We start from the raw sequence: 17,001 nt of genomic DNA on the forward strand, positions 1-17,001 counted from the left end.
GCAATCGGAGTACAGCCCTGTCACGAGGCGAGATGTGGCGCGCCCCACCAGACACATGTCTGACGGGTAGCGCGAGGAGATAGCCTGTGTTGCGAGACCGATCTGACCCTCAAGATGATCTCTGATCAAAAAACCTTCAACATGAAAGTTGTTCGTCTCGTCGAAACGGTCAAGATTGCTTTTGGCTTGTTTTCATCCGAGATCGTTTACCACCGCAAAAAGGACCCGCAAGGTGCAGCCAGTTTAAACCGAACAGTTTTGGAAAGTTCGGATAAAACCAGTCCGAATTTGACTAGGGTTTTGGACGTGAATTGATGTAATTTTCTTGTAAGGAAAGCCTAGATAAATTATTTGCTTGTACGGGAAGTCCAGCCGCCTCTTATATATGTCGGGGGTGACGGCCGATTGAAACAACACCAATCGAACCAATCTATCAATTGCACTTATGTGTTCATCTACTTTTACCCCTTACCCTTGTATCTTTCTTTCTCGTTCTTCGTCCGTTCTTCGCGTTGGAGGGCAGCGATCCACGAGGCTCTAGGGGCGAGCGAATCGACCTAGGGCAGCCCATAGCCGCCGCAATCCCTGACGGGGTCCCTCCCGGGTGCGTGGGGTTTCGGGTCTGTAAAAGCGCCCGCCGACTGTCCTGCGTATCGCGCTGTCGGTCGGGTCTCCTTCGACGTGAGCTGCGGTGCATCACCCCCGGCGTCGAGGGTACACGGGACGTGTTCGTGTGTCAACACATTGTTTCTCCCTGAAGTCACCACACCCATTTCTCTCCTCTTAATTACCTTGCCACATCATCTTTTTTGCCTACATGGCAGCCTTAGCACCTGTACAAGATGAAGCATTGAGAGAGGCCTAAGTGTACATCTAGGTTTTGTCCTAAATCAAAATTTTAAAACTTTGACCAACTTTATAGAAAAATGTAGAAGCATTTATGATACTAAACTAGTATCGCTAGATTCGTTTTGAAATGTACTTTTATAATATATCAATTTGATGTCATATATGCTATTACTCTTTTCTATAAAGTTGATCGAAATTTTAAATATTTGATTTAGAACAAAAGTTAGATGTACACTTATTCGCGGACGGAGGGAGTACTTGTATACGTCTAGCCGGAGGCCAGAATCAATCTGTCAAAGTCCTCGTGTATATACTAGACTACTGGTGCATCTATGCAAAAAGTGGCCGCAGAGGCCGAGCTCCACTGAGCTCTATATACATTTCTCAGCCAAAATATCTTTTCCAAAACTCAAAAAAAAATCTGAAAAAGTGTTTTCATATAGACATATACTTAAAGTATACGTGTACAAATTTTCATAAACATATGTATTCATATGTGATGTATATAAAAAAGACAAATACACAGATTGAAATAGGCTTTTTCTTTGTTGTATTTGTGTCAGATTTTTGTCTTTTTTGTGTAGCATTCAAATGATCAAATTAGTTACTGAAAATTTATACATACTTAAAGAACATGCATATGTATTTGTACAAAAAAATTGGCATTTTTTGAAACTTTTAAATATATTTTGATTTTTTTTTTGGTAAAACGGGCTCCCTGGAGCCCGGTCTCTGCGACGCCTCACTCTGCATCTATGATCTAACCAGTGTGTGTGTTTCAACTTTCAACCGGCTAGCGTGCTCTGCTCTGTGTCTCGGCGGATTCAATCAGACAGCTTGGATGAAAAAAACTCGCCATGAAGTGAAGCGCGACCTGCACCAACACTTGTGGCCGTCGACGGCGTCTACCCATGGCGCATACTGGGCCACCGGAGCCGGAACGAGCAAGTACAACATACCGGAGATGCTGACGAAGATGTGTTGTTCAACGAGGGCAGCGACTCCGACCAATTGCAGGTGACGGTGGCGGCTACGTGGCGATCTCCAGTGGCATGCATGCTCTTAGATCTGATGTGACTAGCGCGGGGTCGATCACCACACCAGAGCGCAGGCGCAGCCACTCCAGGACATATGCTCACATACATGGCATTTATCACATTGCTGTCAAATGAACATTACAGGGACCAAACATGGCATTTTTTGCAGTTCAATGCTCACAGCATAAATCTCAAAATCAGTACAAAGCTCACACAACATTTCATTCTAGTGCAAAGGTTGGTGGCATGGTCTCTCCTGTCGTCGGCACCGTAGGCGGCGAGGTTGGTGGCGTCCCGGACGTCGGGGGAGTTGTCACTCCCGCCATCGGCATCGTGACTCCCGTCATCGGCGGCTCCCCGTCCCCCAAGACCCGGCACGGCGGACGCAAGGCGTGCCCTCCCTCACCCCCGACCCCCACACCGTCTCCCCCGACGCCCACGCCAAGCCCCACGCCCTCCTCCGACACGTGCCCGATCGACATGCTGAAGCTGGGCGTGTGCCTGGACCTGCTCGGCAACGAGCTGCACATCAGCGACGCCAGCGTCAAGTGCTGCCCTCTCGTGCAGGGCATCGCCGAGATGCTCACCGCCGCGGCGTGCCTCTGCACCGCCATCAAGGCCAAGGTGCTCAACCTCGCCCTCTACGTGCCGCTTGCCCTCCAGCTGCTCGTCAACGACTGCGGCTGCGCCATGCCCCCGGGCTACACCTGCGCCTGATCCGTCCGTCCATTTCACATCCGACGCGCATAATTTAAGCCACAAGTTTGAAATCAAGATTGTTGATCGGTCGATGAAGCCACTCGCTTCTTGTTTGTTCATTTAGTACTACTACATTTATTTTATTATTATTACTACTATTATCGTCTTTCCGTTTGATATTCATCTTGTAAGATTTGTATATCCGGTTTGGAAGGTGTAATTGTATGGTGTACCAACCTCAAACTATTTATCCTGGTGATGTAATTCCTTTCTCGTCCGCAATGCTCCCTTGAACAACTTCATTTTTCTACTGATTTCAAAAAGTGACGATTTCTACCCATGGTTAGACTATGATTTCAAAAGGTGATCCATTTTGGAGCTTGGGCTCCAACCTCAATGGAGCCCAATTTTTGAAAATTCCGAAGAAAAAAATCAAGATTAAAAAAAATCTACATGTACATATGGATGTGCTCTACATGTTTGTAAATTTTCATAGGAGTAATTTAAGATGTGAACACACACACACACACACACACACACACACACACACACATACAAAAACAAATTCATGGATTTTCAAAAGGTAATTCATGTAAATTTTCAAAAGTGACGATTTCTACCCATGCTTGCACTATGATTTCAAAAGGTAATTCATTTTGGAGCTTGGGCTCCAAGCCTCCAAACTCCATGGGCTCTAGCCTCCAAGAGATTACATATGGACGTGCTCCATGTATGTGAGTAATTTAAGATGCGAGCTACACAAAAAGAAAAAAAATTCTTGGATTTTTAGCACATGCGCTGTTTGCTATTAATATCCACGGATTTGCTATTAACAGAAGACGTGCTACAAAAACGGTTACAACAGAGGACGTGGTACAGTAAACCTATTGAGCAGCTAGCAGTATTTTAAATGAAAAATATGCGGTGGTATTTATCCCTATAAAACCATCTACTAAGACTTTTCAAGATTTACAGAAGAAAAGGAACTCGTAATACAGTGAGATGCGGTCCATAAATTAATTGCTTCGGCACGACGGTAGCAGGTTTTCACGTGTCACGTAGCTCACAAAAGGTAGCACCATATTCATATGTACAGATCGAACCCTACCAAGTAAACGAACTCCCGGGCTGAGCCTATTCTCCTTCCACCTGAAGCTTTTTAAGATACCTATATTCTCTGCAAATCAAGAGCTACCAGCAGCAGCAGCGGCGGCAGACTCCAGAAGGCTCAGGTACTCCGCGATGGCCTGCCCTTCATTGGCGACGTCAATGTCATAGTCGTCCAGGGCATCACCCGTCAGCTCGTTGGCGAGCTCGTTCTCCATCGCCACGTCCCTGACCGGACCTTGCGCATGACTCGCGCCCGCTTCTTCCTCGACCAAATCCTCCTCCTCTTCGTCGCCCATGTCTTGATCTTGGTTCACAGCCTCTAAATTGGCCCCAGCTTCTGCGTCGTTGGGCAAAGCTTCTGCCTCGTTGTTCGCAGCTTCTTCTTCGTTGTTCACAAGCTGCTCCTGATTGTCGCCCTCGGCAGCATTTAGATCTGGGATCTGTGGTGGGGCATTACCCCCCGCTGTGGCAGCCACAGCAGCAGCAGCCCCGGCTCCCAATGGTCCTGCACCCAAGACTGGCAAGACGTAGAAGGGGATGTAAGTCTATTTCATCTGTAACGATGCAATTTATTAGAGTAATGACGAATGTGTTAAACCCATACATACCATGAAGTGGTCGTTTCCTCCTTGACTGAATTTTACTCTAGAGTGGAAATGACAGAACAAAAGGAAATGTTAAAAACTGCATAGCATCTTGGTAGGATAGGAGTAAGAAAAAAGAGGCAAATAACGCCTACTTGTAGGGCACAGTTCAGTTCAGGATTTGTCAAAAGATCTAACGCTTTCTCAGCGTCATTTTCATTTATGCGGAGTGCTTCTGCAGCAAGGTACTTCTCAAACCTGCAAAATTAAAACTGATCGGTTACAAACAGAAACAGGACAAGTATCAGCATGAAGTTTCCTATACTACACTTTCTCCACAAGACAACTAAAGACACGTCTAAATCAATGTATGGCTGCTAGGAATAGATGCGTGAAATCTAAATAACCTTTAGATCCATCTAAGATTTCGATTCCCAGTAAAAAAATAATATAAAAAATGGGACCAAAAAAATAAATCCTATATTGCTTCATAAAACATAATCTTCCAATATTGCTTTATATAAACGAAAATGCATCAGTGCACTTGAGCGTGCAGCACACACTGGTGAGAATGCCCACTTACATGTTTTGAGAAGTTCTGACAAAACTTATACATGTACATTGTTGGATGTAGTTCGAATCTGCAAGTGTTGGTGCAAAAATAAAACTATCTATTTATGTGCTAGACAAAAAAGACAAACTGTTTACATTTATAGTTGTTGTTTTACTTCTGTTGTTGTTTCTCATAAAAAGTTTAACCAGCTGAAAATGCTATCTTTGCTACCTCTATGTGTCTGACTCTCTGTCACGCTATGTGTCTGACTCTCTGTCACGCGCACTCTGTGACACAACTGCCAATATTCGCATTGGCTCTCCTAATAAAGAGGTCCATGCTTTTCCTCTCCATCGTAAAGAATAACCCCTAAAAATGGACACGACGCAGGCACTTTCTGTTAACCTGTCTTTATTTAGGCAAACGCATTACCATATAAGTAGGACCTTGCATAGCCCCGTCTAACTTGAGCAACATCGCAAGCGCGCAAACCAAACCTCCCAATGGCATCCTTCTACGCAGCCATAGGTTTCATCCTCCCCTTTCTCCTCACCATCGCATTGCCCCAATCTACTGGTTCCCCTCCTGCGGCGCCGTCGACCACCGGGTCATTATCCATCGAGGACGCCTGCAAGCAGACCACCAAGCTCTACGACCTCTGCATGGCGACGCTCTCCCCGGACCGGTCCTCCTTGACGGCTGATGCTGTGGGCCTGACCAGGGCGGCCATCCTGGCTGTCCAGAAGAACGCGTCCGAGACAGCCACATACCTCACGAACATCGATGAAGATGACAACTTCAATAAAACGGCGCAGCTGCAACAATGCCTCGAGGGCTGTGGGGAGCGGTAAGCAGCTAGCTCTGACGTACATGTGTGATCACCAAAGGCAACTTTAACGATGAATCATGGATTGCATGCTTTATCGATCATATATATGCATGCAGGTATGAGGCGGCCGTGGAGCAGCTGGCAGACGCGACAATCGCGCTGGACATGGGGGCATACGACGAGTCGCAGGTGCTGGTATCTGCAGGCCAGGCGGAGGTGAAGCTGTGCCAGAAGGGGTGCCAGGACTCACCAGAACACCGGAGCATCCTCATGGCGCGCAACACCGAGGTCGACCAGCTCTGCAATATCACTCTCGCTATCGCCAAGCTTATCCCCCGGTGACCGGACTCTGCTCGCTCATGGTGGTATATGACTGCCATATTGCCTTTGAAGACATGGTGGCTAGTGAATTAATTTATCTAGCAGATGGGAGCCAGACCTTCTGTGTAAACTAGCTGAATAGCCATATTTTACTATGGCTAGATAACCATGCTGCGCAACATATTTATGCTATCGTCGTCATACTCAGTCGGGTCCACACCAAAAGATTAAGTTAGTTCATTTCATTTTCTTCAGTATACAAATTGACAATATGTGTTGCCCAAAATTGGCAGGTTTCACCTGTTCCAACATCATGCACCAACAATAAAACTCTTTTTTTTTAACAACTAAAGTGTCCCTTTTGATTCAACTCAAATCATCAGGTGCATACTCGGTGCATCCAGGTGCAGAAAATCCGCTCTCCATAGAACATGTCACATTGGATACAATGAAACATGAACGACATGGCAAAACTTACGATAACTAAGAAAATCATTCCGCACGAACGAAATGAACGAATTTCATTGCCTTTCATCACTAACATTGTTCCCTAATAAATATTTATTTCAACTGAACAACACGTAGATTTTCAACTACACTTTCTTGACAATCTGGTAAAAAAGTTTTGAGTTTTTAGGGCCTGCTTGGTGCTTGCGATTTTGGTGGCCTACTTAAAACAATCTATTTTGTTATTTTACATAGTACTAACTGACTGAGAGCCTCTTGTTTGGACTTTCAACCCATAACAAGCATAGTTCGCTAGAAGTGGCAAAGAGCCCAGTGACAAACATTGATGCAAAAGCATGGTGCAATAAAGCCAGATTGGTCATTAGGCATCTGATCCTCAAATGTAGGACTATGGGGATTTCATGATAAAATCAACATCTATTTCTCAAATACATGTGATTCGTATAATATAAGACCAAAACACTCTTACCCGATAGTAGTCAAGCCTTTCAACTTCTGCATATCAACTGCCTTGTTCATGGGAGTTTTACCATATCTCCTTTGTTCCCTAGGATAACGCCAAACAAAATGTGCATAAGTCAGCAAAAAAGGAAAAGGAGAATGATACATAGAAGGGAAAGTAAGCCTCTCAATGTGAAGGTTACATTATCTCTCTCTGTGTCTCGATGTCCTGCTCCCTTCTACGAATTTTCTTTTCACGCTCCTCACATAAGAGATCAACAGAAGATTGAATATCGTAGCCAGTCATCTTTAGTGCTCTTTTTGATGCTCGTGCGTCATAGCCCATATCCGTTAACATTGCTATAGCTTCATCTGGTACTTGCAGCTAAATCAACATGCATTTACTCATTTAGTAGCAGCACTGATATGGTACTAAGGTCAAAGAAGTACAAATAAGATACTAAAACTGACAACAAACAGAATTTACCTGCATGTATTTAGATTGTGCAGAACTGAGAGAGCCACGTGCCTTTTCAGTATTACCATTATAATATGCTACCACTCCTTCCAAAAGCTCCAGCCTTACATAGCTGTTACATGGGCAGCAGTTTTGATACATCAGGAAACAATGTAAGTTAAAGCTAGAATGCTTAACAGGTCTCACTCTTGGGAGAGCCGCCACTAATATCCTAAACATTTATCTTAACGAAAATCCAACAAAGATCAAATTAGAGGTGTGCATGCAACATCCATAGTGCCACATTGTGGGTACCACTAGTTGGTTACACTATGAACTGGTGATCCTCTACTTTTCAGCTCTTCTTTCTTTCTAAATGCAGCAATTAGTTATCTACCCCTCGATGAAAATACCCACTCTCTCCAAACAACTGTATAGTAAAAAAGAGATAGAAAAATGATAGTAGAAAAAGGATGGTAAGAGTCTTACAGAGCCAGATCTGCATGACGGGCTGCCTGGAGTAATCTGAAGCGTGTGGAATCTTTACCGTGTGAGAGTTCAAATCCTACCCTAGCCTTGTTTAGGCGAGCCCCTGCAACTTCTAAGCGTGATACATCACGAAGCATGAAATAGCACCAGACTATATCCAGTTGAAGCATTGGCACATTATCAACTCTCTGCAGAATATGAATGGAGTGTAAGTAAAATACTTCAGCACTCTATTTGACAGAGGTAACAGATAATTCTTCTCACGATTCAAGTTACCTCAATGAGCTTATTGTCACAAAGAGCGAAGGCTTCCTGGCAACACAACAGATGGGTCAGTAATTATACAGCTAATTAACAGGCATGCTTCTTACAGTAGGGCAAAAACAATCACGCAAGGCAGTATATACCTCGGACATCATCAAAACATCCAGTGCCTCCTTATACATGTTCTTCTTGATAAGAACTTTTGCCTTTTGATGAAGCATTAGAGCCATCTTCAAAGCCCTAGAGATAGCACACATGATGAGCTGAATAGTACAAACTACATGAGAAAACGACTGAACAGAAGGTTCAATGTATATTACTTCATATCATCTGCAGATCCAAACATCACTTTTTGTCCGCTCTGGTCCTCGAGAGCTATGTTGAAGTTTTCATCAAGGAGAGAGCCATCTGAATGCCTTTGAGATAATGCTTGTGCAGCATCCCTACAAAACATTATGGTAATCTATTACTGAGGAACAAACATTTGCTTTCCACCTATCTTGTGCTACTAACATTTTATACAATAGAAAACATGCAACTAACCATCACCATCACACTTTCAATCAAGGCACGCAACCTATCTGTAATCATGCAGCAGTAGGAGTTCTATCCCACAACTCATTATCTTCAGTTACTGAATTTGTGAGTTTCTGAATCATACAGACTGTACATTGTGTTCTTCTTACCGAGAAAGGAACACTTGCTTCCACACTACTTTGTGTTACTAGCATGTTCTACATTACATAACATAACATAGAACTGATTATGGATGTAAATTATGATCGAATTGACAATAATGTGTGCCTCCACCATGTGGAGACACATCCTGTTGACTAGGGCCCTTGACTTGCCACAAAGAGTCAATGCCCTAATGGCGGAGAGTGCGATCTTATCTTTTGTCCCGCGGTTAATATAATATAGAATAAAACAATGGCATCGGTGCTCATAATTTTAGACTGCCAAGCGAAGATCCTGCTCGCGGCGACTGCAATTTTTTTTCCGCCGAAAACAGGGGAAACAGAGCAGGAATCTGGAAATCCAAAATACCCCTCGGGATTCGATCAGAGAGGAGCGGAGCGACCCTCACCAGAGCCTGACGAGCTTGTTGGAGTGCTCCTCCTCCGCGGCCGCGGCGGCGGCCTCGGCGGCGAGGGCCTTGCCGCGATCGGGGGAGGCGAGGGTGGAGAGCACCTTGGCGTTGCCCTTGAGACCGGCCTGCTGCAGCGAGACGCCGGCGGGGTCGTCCTTGAGCACGCGGCCGCCGAAGATGAGGCCGACGCGGTCGGGCTCCACGTCCCCGGCCCGCCGCGCCACCTCCGCCCGCAGCATCGGCACCGTCCAGGCGCCCAGCTCCACCTCCAGGGGGCCGGCCCACGCGCCGACCACGCGGATTCGATCCGCCGGCGGGGGCGCCGACGCCGATGCCGATGCCGATGCCTCGCCGGACGCCATCGATCGGGGTGGTCGATCGAGGGCTGGGGTTTTGGGCTCGGCGAGTTGTGGGGGATTTTGGTACGGGTTTGGGGTTTGTTGATGGGATTGAAACATAAAACGAGGGAGAGTCGGTTTTATGTAGGACTCATCAGACTCCGGGTCTTCGGCGTGAGGATTTTATTTTATATTTTTATTTTTTTTGGAACGGGAAAGGCACCCATGGTGCCAACTTCATTCAACTCAGTAACAGTGTACAGCATGAATTACAACTCCCTGAATGTTGCAAGAAGACATAGTGGAGATGACAGGGCAAGTTGAGTGAGAATAAGTTGAACTAAAACAACTAAAAACAGGTCCTGTTGCTCTGGTCAGAACCTGATGAGCTACATTGTGGTCTATGCCATTGATTTCTCTGGATATATGGAATACATGCGATTGCAACTGTCGAGTGGTGTTGTAGAACTCTGCAATGAGCTTTCTGATCGACCAAGGAATCACATCAGCCAAAACATTTTTGCTTGTTGCTGCTTTAGCCAAAGAGAGATTATCAGCGAAGAAGGTAGGTTGGCTAATTTGCAAAAGTTGAGTCACCCTCGCAGCAAGAACAAGGGCATGTGCTTCTGCTTGTAATGGAGAAAAGGTGGGCTCGGTCGAGGCTTGAATTTGGACCTGCATGCTCCTTTGATCCTGCAAAAAATTAAGAAAGACACCAATACCTGTGGATGTTTGTCCATGCGTTAGACCTGGGATCTTTCTACATTTAAAAGAAGCGTCAGACTAAATTTTTGCCCCCGAAATAAGAAGATTTGTCCTAATAGTTTGTCCCTGCAGCGGCAAAAGAGTGGAGTTTGTAATGTTTTGCTGGAGAGAATAAGTCTTTGCACCATCAGGAGAGGCGTCATTAAGTTTAATGCTTTCATCCAACGCCATTGTAGCCATAAAAACCTGATGAGGAGAAGAATTGTTTCTACCAAAAAGGCAATCATTTCTTGATTTCCAAATGCACCATAAGAAACTAAAAATATTTGGGATTGATGCATGAGAGTGGTTCATGGTCAGAAGAGCATGGATAAGAGCCTGTATAGAATGATGATCTTCAGTTAAGATATCAGTCCTAAAATACCAAGGATGCGCAAACCATGCAGCCCTAGCAAATGCACAATTGAAAAACAAATGCAATTCATCCTCATCTTGAACACAGCGACAACACTCTTTATCAATATGACTAGAGAAACGAGATGCTCTCAAACCTGTAGGGAGGGCCTTGCGAAGTAATCTCCAAGCAAATGTTTGAACCCTATGAGGCATATTCTTGTGCTTCCAAACCTGCTTGAGTAAATCTTTGACTAGTGTAGAGACCTGACCAGCTTGATTCCTGGGATGTCTTTGTATATCCTACAAACATAACTTGTATGTACTTTTAGCGTTGCACTTACCATTAGGCGTGAGATCCCAACATAATATATTCGCACAATCATCTGGAATAATATTAGTTTGAGTAATGATTGTTGCAGTAGGCTCCTGGAAAATAGATCGAATTAAATCATTGTTCCAGACTTTTTGACCTGGAATCCAAAGATCCCTAACTTTAGCAGGGTAAGTGAAATTGTTAGGTTGGATGATGAGATGATCATGAATATCAGACCAGGCTGAACACCAGGGGGTACTCCATATGGAAATGTTTCCTTGCGTGATGTGGTAAAAAGAGTGTGCTTTTAATTTAGGGAACAACTTGATAACAGAGGACCAAAAAGCAGATTTAGGGGTATTGGAAGTGACAGTCCAGAAAGAGGAGTCCGAAAAGTACTTAGATTTGAGAACAAGATGCAATTGAGAATTTGGGGAGTTTGCAATTCTCCAAGCCGAAGCCAAAATTAAACATTGATTCATAGCTTGAAGATTTCTAATACCTAGACCCCTTCTTGCTTAGATGTGCAGATATCCTTCCAAGCTCGAAGGCAAAGACCTCTTGATGAACTGTCTTCTCTAATTCATGTCCACCAAAAAGTTCTAATGATAGCGGTAAGTTTAGCAATGAACTTCTTGGTAAACAATATGTTAGACATGTAATAAACCAGAAATGGAAGAGAAAACAGATCTAATTAATTCCAATCTAGCTGCATGGGAAAGCATGTTGGCCATATATCCTGGAAGTTTAGCCAAAAATTTGTCCAACACAAAGTTGTAAGCAGTTGTCCTGTTCTTAGCAGGAAGAATAAGAGGGTGGCCAAGGTGAGTGAAATTCTCATCCATGATAGGGACAGGGAAAACTCTTTGAATTTCAGAGACCACCATCTGATTAACATGAGCACTAAAAAGAATTGCATATTTGGCCCAATTAGGAGTCTGACCTGAGGCAGCACAAAATTGGTGAATAATTTGAGCCATGGCTTGAGCTTCCCTCATACTTGCTTTTCCGCACACAAGAAGGTCGTCTGCAAAAAGTAGTGAGTGGACAGGAGGGCAATTTGGTCCGAGGGTGATACCCTCAAGATTGTTAGCAGCCAAAGCATCATTAAGGGCAAGCGAAAGTTCATTAATTGCTAGAACAAAGAGATAAGGAGAGAGAGGGCAACCTTGTCTAATACCCCTTTCACTTCTGAATCTCTGAGAAGCTTGGCCATTGATAATGACAGAGAAAACCGGAGTAGAGATGCAAGCATATATTAAATTGATGAAATGCACATGCAACCCTTTACGCAAGAGAGCAGAGACAATGAAGTTCCATTCAACACGGTCAAAAGCTTTAGCAAGATCAATCTTAAGTAGGAAGGCTTGATGTTCCCAAGATTTTAAAGTAAAAGTGTGAGTGATCTCCTGAGCAATAATGATGTTATCACTAATTCTACGCCCTTCTATAAAAGCTTGCTGCGAAGGATCAATATAATCAGGAAGATGAGGTTTGAGCCTATTAGCCAAAGATTTAGCAATGATTTTATAAATAACATTACAAAGGCTAATGGGTCTATAGTCTGTAGGAAGCTGAGGAACAAGCTTCTTAGGAATTAGGGCAATATTAATATCGCTAATATGAGGGGGTAAGATACCTGTGTGGTAGAACTCATCTACAAGGGTAGTGACATCCTCTCCAATCCAGTCCCATGTAGCCAGGTAGAACTCAACATTGAAACCATCCGGTCCCGGTGATGCATTAAGCTTCATCTCTTTCAGAATCTGCAATATTTCTTGTTTATCTGGGATGGAATAAGTGAAGTCGTTTGGCTGAATCAACGGCTGAGTCCCGAGGAAAGGTCTGCCCACATTATTATTAGAGGAGGAAAAAATGTATCTGAAATAGTTAACAAAAGTATTAGCAATTTGAGTGGGCTTAAAATGGACAATATCATTTTCATCTTTGATGGATACAATAGTGTTTCTTTTCCTCCTTTTGAGAACCGCTTGATGAAAAAATCTAGTATTTCTATCACCACCTTTAGCAAAGTGTTTTTTAGCTCTTTGTTTATAGAATTGATTCAACTTGTTGAGATTCTGCTCATACCTGATTCTAAGCGAATTTTCCAACCTAAGATCTTGTTCGTGAAGAGGCTTGAATTGTATTTGATTGATCTGCTCCTCAATGTCCTGAATCTCTTGTTGAATGGGTTTCTTCTTACGGCACCATCTTTTTAGAGACCCTGCAAGGGAAGATGTCCTAGCCGAAAAGGAGGTCGACCTGGTATTGTACCAGGCTACCTTCGCATGAGCATGAAAGTCCTTTTCTAGTAGCCACCAATTTTCAAATTTAAACGATTGCTTAGGCTTATAAAACTGCCCTTCAGTAGAGATCAGAATAGGTGCATGGTCACTTAAAATAATAGGTAAATTAAGCACTTTCGTATTAGGATAGACAGCACACCAATCTGGATTAACCAAACAACGATCTAAATGTTGATAAATAGGATTAGCCATGTGTTGTCTATTACGCCAAGTATAAGCCGGACCACTATAACCGATGTCAAAAAAACCACAGTTTTTAATCAAGGCACGAAAGGCAGACATACGATGGTAATTAACCTTAGAATTGCACTTGTCAATATCATACAAGATGTCATTAAGATCCCCCATACATATCATAGGCTTACCTATATTACCATACACAAAATTGGCAATCTGATCCCAGATAGGCTTCGTTTGGCGGTGGTATGGATCACCATAGATGCAAAATAACCCAAACTCAATACCCGAGGCCCTATGAACAACTTTAGCTAAGATAGCATGAAAAGTAGCGCTATATACAAAAACTAGCAGCTCATCGCTCCACATCAGCCATAACCCTCCCGATGATCCTCTCGAAGGAACAACAATACTATCAGAGATATCAAAACGATTCAAAAGATCACGGGAAGTAACTTTAGAAGATTTAATTTCTGAAATAAACACTACCTGTGCTTTTGTGGATCGGATGAGGTTTGCCAGGAACATCATGTGCTCATTGCCGAGGCCCCGGCCCATACCTCGGCAATTCCAGGCAATTGCTTTCATAGCACCCGAGGCGCGTTAGGGCCATGCGCCGCTGCCCAATTGATTATCGTAGCTTTTTCCAATTGATTCAGACAATCACCTCTACGAGTGGAGCTGAATTCCCCCTGATCCATGAAGATGATGCAATCGGTAGTACCTCCATCGGTGGTACCTCGAACAGCATGTGAACAGTATGCGTGAGGATTGAAGCATAATTTTGAATTTATTCATATCAAGACCAATAATAGCTATTGTAAATAGTTAGGACTCTTTTTTTTCACACAGTACCATCGAAGTCGCTCACATACACTCAACCCATGAACGCACGCACACATACACTACCCTTATGAACACCTCCGAAAGACTGAGCCGATATAGATTGACCAAGTCACCGCAAGCATCTCCTAGTCGACAAGAATTTCTCCTTCCACTGAACGAACATCGCCGAAAAGACTGAAATAAATCTAGAAAAATGTGAGTACCAATGTCAAGTTTAGGACTTGAATCTGGTGGGCTAGAATAGTTAGGATTTTTTAATTCGTAGAGTTTTTATAGGGATTCAACAATAAAATTAAATCTTTTCTTAGTCCTCCCAGTTAGTGCAAGAAACGGTAGCGAAGAGGACAAGCTAGAAGAACACTCCTAAGAAAAACAAAAAATAATAAATCCTTTAGAGCTCTTTTGTTATAGGAATGTATTTCTAGTACTAGCATTGGTTTCTATCATTCACATTTCAAAGAAAAAAAAGCTTAGACCTATTGGGAAAAAATCATATTATATAAATCAAATGACATCTCTTTTTTTATAAAACCTGATATAAATGCCACCTCATTTTATATGATTTTTCTATTTCTATGATATTTATACTAAGAAGCAAAGGCGCCATTACTATTTTTGGATGGCACGCGCATTTTTTTTAGGAAAACATCTCTCTCATCCCACATCTAGAGCTTGACTATAAATGTTGTATTTCACACATACACAAAGAAAACAATGGTATTTAAAAAGGTTTTAAGGAGGTAAGCATATTTGATCAAGGATCAATGAGATGAAGTGCTTCTGCTGCATCAATATGTTACTGTACTTGAGCGTGAAGAAAAGAAGTAACCTGGGGGTTACCGACTAAAGAAATGAGGATCTACTTGTGAAGGAAGAAGAGAAGAAGAAGGGCTAATGTGCAAAGGGGGAGTTACCCCGCAAAAAAGAAGTGCAAAGGGGCAGTTTAAGACATACTACTATCATATTTTATGAATTGCTTTACCAGGCTCTGAATGACGTGATGTGGATGGACACAAGGACCAACGCTGACCGCGCCTTTTGGATGCCATTAGGCTGGTTGTAATGGGGAGTATCATATACTAGTATCAGACTCGTCATAGTGGGGAGTAACTTATACTAGTGTCATGCATATGACACTAGTCTAAATTACTACCTCTGTAGTGCAAAGTAACATAGTAGTAGTGTCATAGATTGCTTCATTTATTAGCTCATAGACTCATTTTGCCTCGGAAAGCGCTATATTACAGTAACATATTATGTTACCACAAGCATCTCTTTCCTTATTAAATACATGCCACATAAGCAAAATTGTCTTGAGATGTGTTAAGTTACTACCTAAGTTACCCCACTATGACTAGCCTCATGCATATGATACTACCTCCGTAATGCATAGTATCATAAGTTAATACTCCCTCCGTCACAGTTTAGAAGGCACAGTTAAATTTGCGTGCGTTTCCACGATAGACAAGGTTTAGGGCGCATTGCATTTATTTCTAGTAGCTAATTGGTACTCTGATATACAATTTCTATATGCATGCGTAGTGTGAATGCTATTTTTACATCATTATAAATTTTCTGAGCAATTTACTTTAAATTGGGAGGACTAATTTATTTTGTGCATTAAATATATGGTGATTGAAAACTAATGTAAAATGTGCAATTTATAAATGGCAATGGCACAATGAAGGATCAATGTTATACGTTAGACACGAAAAAAAATCATCTCTTAGCTCAGTGAAGAAAAACATCTATCTCCTTCCTCTCTCATCCCACATTTGAATTGACTATAAATGGTGTATTTCACACATGCGAAAAATAATAAAAGGTTTTTAAGCATGTATAAGTGTTGATTGCATTTTTTTAGATTAAAGGGTTGCTGATTACATCACCCGCAAAAAAAGAGTGTTGATTACATGATTGATCTACATGCTCGACCATTGATGGGCCGCACAAAATTCCGTTAATGTGATAGAGAAGTACATCGGGGTCAAAATTCCTATCAAATTCACCACGAATATTAAGAAAATGTTCCTTACAGAGGACCTAGGTAAGTATACATCGGCTACCGAATTCCTAGACATGGCGGAATATGCAAAGGGTTCGACGGCTTCTCGGCAAGGTTGTGTAACTTTTGCCGAATGTCCATTAATATTTTCAACATGTGTTAACATTTTGTTCCGTGTTGACTTTGGTCGAATCTTGTGCCAATCAACAGACTTCCTCTGGTTTTAACAGCCTTTTGTTAAAAAGTTATCTTTTGCGTGAAGCTCATTCCGGCTGTATAGTCACGAACATCGAATTAGTGCGCCCGTGATTCGTAAAGCACCACCTTTTTGACGGGTGCTTTGACGGCATGAATATGCTTCGGAAAGGCGCTAAACACTGTTTGTTTTCTTAGCAGTTAAGAAGCTTTGTGACTTGTGAGCCAGTGATGAATCCGTCCCCGACCTTGCTTGGTTTCTCTCGAAGGCATTTTGTCATTCGATGAGTAGTTTGTTCGACAGTGGAGGCCACAGCTGGCCACCTTCCATCCCTTGTCTGATATGGAAATTGATGGCGCGGATGCAACCAGAGTTGACGACGACCACGACCCGGTTGTATCCATCCAGGCATCCATCCATCCCAGCAGATGTACCGGCGGCAGGGAGACCATGGAGCGGGGCTTCTGCCATGGCAACACATGGGGCTGGATTGCTTGAAGCAGCGAGGAACATGACCCTGTCATC

General features: G+C 43.0%; 3 protein-coding genes across 3 annotated transcripts; 2 read left to right on the top strand and 1 right to left on the bottom strand.

The window, feature by feature from the left end:
* Positions 1–2,000: 2,000 nt before the first annotated feature.
* Positions 2,001–2,773, top strand: LOC123190808 (14 kDa proline-rich protein DC2.15-like). The gene has a single exon (XM_044603531.1). The coding sequence runs from the start codon at positions 2,040–2,042 to the stop codon at positions 2,601–2,603; it is 564 nt and encodes a 187-aa protein (XP_044459466.1). The 5' UTR covers positions 2,001–2,039; the 3' UTR covers positions 2,604–2,773.
* Positions 2,774–3,588: 815 nt separating this feature from the next.
* On the bottom strand, positions 3,589–9,630 carry LOC123190809 (NEDD8 ultimate buster 1). The gene is made up of 11 exons (XM_044603532.1): positions 9,189–9,630; positions 8,422–8,544; positions 8,245–8,341; positions 8,114–8,149; positions 7,838–8,025; positions 7,379–7,481; positions 7,095–7,276; positions 6,920–6,997; positions 4,435–4,537; positions 4,304–4,340; positions 3,589–4,212 (listed from the first exon to the last, which is right to left on the bottom strand). Exons 1-11 carry the CDS (start codon positions 9,551–9,553, stop codon positions 3,770–3,772), a joined length of 1,755 nt encoding a protein of 584 aa, XP_044459467.1. The 5' UTR covers positions 9,554–9,630; the 3' UTR covers positions 3,589–3,769.
* LOC123190810 (uncharacterized) lies at positions 5,296–6,163 on the top strand. The gene is made up of 2 exons (XM_044603534.1): positions 5,296–5,679; positions 5,778–6,163. The coding sequence occupies exons 1-2, from the start codon at positions 5,336–5,338 to the stop codon at positions 6,001–6,003; spliced, it is 570 nt and encodes a 189-aa protein (XP_044459469.1). The 5' UTR covers positions 5,296–5,335; the 3' UTR covers positions 6,004–6,163.
* Positions 9,631–17,001: the final 7,371 nt, after the last annotated feature.

This window comes from Triticum aestivum, chromosome 2A, assembly GCF_018294505.1.
Source record: "Triticum aestivum cultivar Chinese Spring chromosome 2A, IWGSC CS RefSeq v2.1, whole genome shotgun sequence".
NCBI lineage: Eukaryota > Viridiplantae > Streptophyta > Magnoliopsida > Poales > Poaceae > Triticum > Triticum aestivum.

Bases quoted from the DNA above. Each gene is read 5' to 3' on its own strand.
- LOC123190809 (XM_044603532.1), bottom strand. From the start codon at position 9,553: ATGGCGTCCGGCGAGGCATCGGCATCGGCATCGGCGTCGGCGCCCCCG. The intron at 8,342-8,421 runs GTAATATACATT...TGCTATCTCTAG, and splicing joins GGATCTGCAGATGATATGAA to GGCTTTGAAGATGGCTCTAA. The intron at 7,277-7,378 runs GTAAATTCTGTT...ATGTTGATTTAG, and splicing joins CACAATCTAAATACATGCAG to CTGCAAGTACCAGATGAAGC.
- LOC123190810 (XM_044603534.1), top strand. From the start codon at position 5,336: ATGGCATCCTTCTACGCAGCCATAGGTTTCATCCTCCCCTTTCTCCTC. The intron at 5,680-5,777 runs GTAAGCAGCTAG...ATATGCATGCAG, and splicing joins CTCGAGGGCTGTGGGGAGCG to GTATGAGGCGGCCGTGGAGC.
- LOC123190808 (XM_044603531.1), top strand. From the start codon at position 2,040: ATGGCATTTTTTGCAGTTCAATGCTCACAGCATAAATCTCAAAATCAG.